The following is a 6,118-nucleotide window of genomic DNA, read 5'->3' on the forward strand; positions in this document are numbered from 1 at the left end:
TTTGTATTTCTAATGAGTCTCTCTCTCTCTCTCTCTCTCTCTCTCTCTCTCTCTCTCTCTCTCTCTCTCTCTCTCTCTCTCTCTCTCTCTCTCTCTCTCTCTCTAATTGTGTTATCGTGTTGTAAAGGCTTGTGTCTCTGGGGTGTTTGTGTGTCTGTATGTGTGTCTGTTTGTTGTTAAAGTTGCATTGGCTGTGTGTGTGTGTGTGTGTGTGTGTGTGTGTGTGTGTGTGTGTGTGTGTGTGTGTGTGTGTGTGTGTTTGTTTGAGTTTGTGTTTCCATCTGTCTGCTGCTCCTATTTCTCTCTCTCTCTCTCTCTCTCTCTCTCTCTCTCTCTCTCTCTCTCTCTCTCTCTCTCTCTCTCTCTCTCTCTCTCTCTTGCTCTATTTTGAAATACTCTTGCTTAAACAATAACTTTTTTCATTCCAATACGTAAGAGAGAGAGAGAGAGAGAGAGAGAGAGAGAGAGAGAGAGAGAGAGAGAGAGAGAGAGATTGACTTACAGAAAGACAGAGATATGAATAGACGACACCGAGAGAGAGAGAGAGAGAGAGAGAGAGAGAGAGAGAGAGAGAGAGAGAGAGAGAGAGAGAGAGAGAGAGAGAGAGTAAAAAGTTGACCTGGTTCGGATTCGGATAAGGATCTCGGCTCTTTCGTTCGGATCCGGTTTGCATTCCTGTAAGATTCCGGATTAGTGAGGTATTTTGGGTCCGGTCTGGCAATTAACGTCCTTAATACCGGTATCAGAGAGAGAGAGAGAGAGAGGGGGGGAATTTATCTCTCTCTCTCTCTCTCTCTCTCTCTCTCTCTCTCTCTCTCTCTCTCTCTCTCTCTCTCTCTCTCTTTAAACTTCTTTTTTTCATTATCTCCTTCCTTTGTCAGTGTTTATTGTTATTTTTATTATTTATTTTATTTTATTTATTTATTTATTTATTTATTTTATTGTTTTATTTATTTATTTTTTTTTTTGCGGTTCATATGTATTTTGAATTTTTATTATTCTTTCTATAACAAGCTTTCCTTCTTTAATCTGTATTTCGTCTCCCTTGTTACATCTCCCTTCAATATCTTCTACTAATAAGTCTTTTTCCTTCACTAAAACAACATTCCTTCCTTTACTGTATTTTTTCCTCACTATATCTATCTTTAATTTCCACTACTACTACTACTACCACCATCTTTCATTGATATATTTCTCTATTTACATCTTTATTCTCACTCCCTGCCTCTCTTCCTCTGCCTGGCCAACCACGTGTTTTTACTAGGCAGGAGACATTCAATGCTCCTCCCACGAAAGTCAAGGAGGCACTGGTCCCCGAGCCCCTCCTGGCCTCTTATATATAAATACCCCAGCCCGTCCAGGCACCCACCCGCCTCTTACGTCTCATGAAGCTTCTGTTAAGAGTAAGAATTCCGCTCTTACTGCCTCTTCACGTTACTTAGAGACGTGGGAATGCGCTCTCTCTCTCTCTCTCTCTCTCTCTCTCTCTCTCTCTCTCTCTCTCTCTCTCTCTCTCTCTCTCTCTCTCTCTCTCTCTCTCTCTCTCTCTCTCTCCGTGTGTGTGTGTGTGTGAGAGAGAGAGAGAGAGAGAGAGAGAGAGAGAGAGAGAGATTTTCGCACATACACACACACACACACACACACACGTTATCTTAACACACACACGCACACACATACACAAAGCTGTTTGGTTCGACTTATTTTCAGAAATTTTCGTTCACTTAAGTTTTTTCTTTATTTTTTTTCCGCTTCAGATTAAAAAAAGTCTTCCGTTCATTTTGAAACTCAAAGGCGAGTCACTTAACACTTTTTTGTCACTTTTTTTTCCCTTTTTCCCCTTTTTCCTTCTTTCTCGTAAATTTTCACATTGTTTTGGATAGAATTTCTCCCTCGTTCTCTTTTACTTTTTTCCCCCTCTATTTTTCTCTCTTTTGGTAAATAAGAAGGGAAAGAAAAAAGGAGGAAATGGAATAAGATTTTGGGAGAGAGAGAGAGAGAGAGAGAGAGAGAGAGAGAGAGAGAGAGAGAGAGAGAGAGAGAGAGAGAGAGAGATTGTGATTGTTTGTGTTCATTCGTTTGTTTGTTCGTTTGATAGTCCCACATGAATAACAGTTGATAAGGAAAAAATAAATAAATAGAAATAAAAAAAAATACGAAAAGGAATAACAATAATAATAATGATAAACAAAAATAAACTGCAGAAGACAATATATTTCCTTCTTTCTCTATATTTACAAACAATAAAATCAATAAAATAAAAATAGAATACGTAATAAAATGTAAACTTAATAAAACCTTAACATTATTTTTACGACACGAACCGAGAACAGTGTGCTTGTACGTGATTGGCTGGTGTGGGAGCCAATCAAAATACACCAATATTACTAAGTGGCAAAAAAAAAAGGAAGGATTTGATTGGTTGCTGGTCTGTGGTTAATCTTTGGCGTGGACAAAGAGACACGTGAAAATAACAGTAGTAGTAGTAGTAGTAGTAGTAGTAGTAGTAGTAGTAGTAATATTTAGCCTTTGGTATCAACAATAGTATTAGTTAGGAAAGTTTAAACATTAATAGCATACATAGCTCTTCTAGTAATAGTAGTAGTAGTAGTAATAGTAGTAGTAGTAGTAGCAGCAGCAGTAGTGGCAGTGGTATCAGTTAGTGGTATCCCCCGTGCCCGTGTCCGTGGTTCTTGAAGAAGGTCTGAGGGTTGCCGTAGTGCTTGGGGTGGTGGGCCTTGCCGTAGTAGCTCACCTTGGCCACGTAGCCCCCGTAGTGGTCAGCTGTGTAGTCCACCTGGCCATGCAGAGACAAATACATCACCACCATTATTGTTACGAGTGGAGTGACTGTTAAAAGTGCATTGGGTGGCGAGGGTAACTAATGAAACAGTAGTGGTGGTGGTTGGTGTTGTAAGGTAATTAATGAACAGAAGAACAGTTAAGATTTTTGGATAGAGGATAGATCAGAAAACCACGTGGTGCTGGGAAGGACAGAAGAGGAAGAAGGAACAAGAAGACAAAGAGTATATGTAAAGTTTAATAGAAGAGGAAGAGAAAGACCAAAGAAGAGATTTATGGATGCAGTGAAGGAAGGCATACAGGTGGTGTGTGTGACGGACATAGGCACAGAAACCTCAGTCAGGACGCGGTTGACCCCACTGTGGCGATCTCTAGCCAAGATTTTTGGGACACCCGGTAAGAGAAGATAGATTAGAAAACCTCATGTTGCTGGGAAGAACAGAAGAACAAGAAGAACCAAGAAGACAAAGAGCAAGGAAGACAAAACAGGATATTTATGGATGCAGTGAAGGAAGACATGCAGGTGGTGTGTGTGAGGGACATAGCCGCAAAAACCTTAGTCAAGACGAGGATAACCCACTCTGGGGATCTCTAATGGATGCAGCAGAAGGGATTAGATTAGAATACATCGCATGTGTCACAATTCTGGTTCACTTGATAAGATTGGCTGAGGGCAGGCAGAGGTGGGGTTCCATGATCGCCCGCGTCAAACGAGACTTGGCATTTTAGTGTGAAAGATGTGTTTTGGTGGGTAGGTCTTGCATATACAGGACCCTTCTTGCCTGTCAGTTTCCCAGTTAGTTTTGTTTACACATGCATACATTTACATAGAGCGCTTGTAGGTGTGTGTACGTGTGTTTGTCAGTAAGGGAAAGCTGTGTTTTGGTGGACCTTACCTTGCCTATCAATTTACGAGTCTTTTATTTATTTATTTTTATTTATTATTATTATTATTTTTTTTTTTTGTTTACACATGCATACACCAATATATGGAAGTTCACGTGGTGTGTATGTGTGTGTGTACGTACCCTCTGCCTGCGTCCATCGGGAAGGTTAACTGTGTAGGACCCGTAGACAGATTTGCCATCCCCCTTCTCGTGCTGGCCGAAGTTGGCGCCGTAGTGACTGTCCACGTGGTATTTGAAGTCGTACGGGTGAATTTTCTGCAGTAGTAGTAGTAGTAGTAGTAGTAGTAGTAGTAGTGGTAGTGGTAGTAGGACATGCTAAACCAGCTTCACCAGTTTTGAGTGTTCTGATGTGGTCAGTCATATTTAATTCTTTGGAAATTTATGATTATTTTGTGTAGTAATTCACTCATTCTTGTATTATAACACACACACAAACACACACACACACACACACACACACACACACACACACACACACACACAGATAGATAGTATTTATTGACCATAATTATGCACTTTATGAAGATTTTTCAAAGTCCAACTGAACTGTGTGTGTGTGTGTGTGTGTGTGTGTGTGTGTGTGTGTGTGTGTGTGTGTGTGTGTGTGTACGTACCGATGGATAGGACTGTTGATAGTGGCCAGGTTGAGGTTCCGGTTCAGCACTGGTCAGCACGGCCGCCACCACCACCACCACCATCACCGCCACCTGGGGAGAGGCGAGGTCACGTTAGGTCACTCGGAGGTCACCCTATGTAGAAGTGACCTTTCTTTTACCATTTTTTTATTAGTTTATTTTTTTAACTATCTTTTCATTACTTTCTTATTTTGTTTGTAAGTTTGTTTGTTTGTTAATCATATTTATTTCTCATATTCTCCTCTATTTTTTCTTCTATCTAATTTTCCTCCTCTCATTTTTTCTTCTTTCTATTATTCTCCTCTCATTTTCTTTCTTATCTTATTCTCTCATTCTTCTTCGTTTTTACTTCATTTATTCGTTCGTTAATAAGCTCCATTTTCTTTGCATTTCTATCTTTCCTCCCGTTTTCTTTCACTCCCTTCCTTTCTCTCTTCTCTTCACGATTTTATTACTTGTTGCTTTGTTTATATTTTATTCTATTTTCTTCCTTCACTTTTCTATTTTTTTTCTGGCGTTTATTAATCTTCCTAACTTATTATCGTGTTTTTTTTACTTCTTATCATTTTTATTATTTGTTTTTTCTCTTATTCTCTTCTTTTGTGTCACTTTTATTGCTTATGTTCTTGTTTATCACTTATTTTGGCTTTTAACCCTTTGTTCCTCTCTCTCTCTCTCTCTCTCTCTCTCTCTCTCTCTCTCTCTCTCTCTCTCTCTCTCTCTCTCTCTCTCTCTCTCTCTCTCTCTCTCTCTCAAATTAGTTCTGTCTTTCTCCCCCTCTCTTCCTTTCTCTCTTTCTCTCCCCCTAGAATATAACTCTCTCTCTCTCTCTCTCTCTCTCTCTCTCTCTCTCTCTCTCTCTCTCTCTCTCTCTCTCTCTCTCTCTCTCTCTCTCTCTCTCTCTCTTTCACAGATTTCGCTGAGTTGAAAAGTTAAAACGCACGACCAGAGAATATGCACACACACACACACACACACACACACACACACACACACACACACACACACACACACACACACACACACACACACACACACACACACACACACACGTTTTAAGACCCATAGAGTGAAAATATAATCTGATCTGGTGTTGTGAAAATGACGTTATCAGAGAGAGAGAGAGAGAGAGAGAGAGAGAGAGAGAGAGATACTAAATGGTTAAAGCACACTCAGTTATAAAGAAGAAAACAAAAACAATAAACAAAAATAAGAAAAAAATGTCAAAAATAATAATAATAATAATAATCTCTCTCTCTCTCTCTCTCTCTCTCTCTCTCTCTCTCTCTCTCTCTCTCTCTCTCTCTCTCTCTCTCTCTCTCTCTATCAGTCATTCCTTTCTTAAAACTCCAAATTTCTCTCTATCTTATTTTATCTATATTAATTAAACACTTACCTGATTCATCATGGTAACTTTCTTCCTTTTCCCGTTTTCTGTTTCCTCCTTCAATTCTTCTCGCTGTCGTCGTTGTTGTTGTTGTTGTTGTTGTTGTTGTTGTTGTTGTTGTCGTTGTTGTTGTCGTTCGAGGGCGTAGCGAGGAACTGAGGTGACAGACAGGTGCTACTCCTTATATACCTGTCACATCTACTCAGGTGTGTTACGTTGGGGGGTTGTGGGGGTATGGGGGGCAGCAGATTATTGGGCGTGTCAACTTTGTGTGTGAGTGTGTGTGTGTGTGTGTGTGTGTGTGTGTGTGTGTGTGTGTGTTGGGGCGTGACAGGAACCCAGGTGAAGTTTTGGAGGTTTTTTTTTTCTTTCTTTTTCTTTTCTTTTTC

At 40.0% G+C, this 6,118-nt stretch overlaps 1 protein-coding gene across 1 annotated transcript; it reads right to left on the minus strand.

Moving 5' to 3' along the window:
• Window positions 1-1,999: 1,999 nt before the first annotated feature.
• On the minus strand, window positions 2,000-5,884 carry LOC135094023 (cuticle protein 18.6-like). The gene is made up of 4 exons (XM_063993745.1): window positions 5,739-5,884; window positions 4,322-4,414; window positions 3,828-3,962; window positions 2,000-2,794 (listed from the first exon to the last, which is right to left on the minus strand). Exons 1-4 carry the CDS (start codon window positions 5,748-5,750, stop codon window positions 2,657-2,659), a joined length of 378 nt encoding a protein of 125 aa, XP_063849815.1. The 5' UTR covers window positions 5,751-5,884; the 3' UTR covers window positions 2,000-2,656.
• Between the last annotated feature and the right edge of the window lie 234 nt (window positions 5,885-6,118).

Source organism: Scylla paramamosain, chromosome 44, assembly GCF_035594125.1.
Source record: "Scylla paramamosain isolate STU-SP2022 chromosome 44, ASM3559412v1, whole genome shotgun sequence".
In the NCBI taxonomy this organism is placed as follows: Eukaryota; Metazoa; Arthropoda; class Malacostraca; order Decapoda; family Portunidae; genus Scylla; species Scylla paramamosain.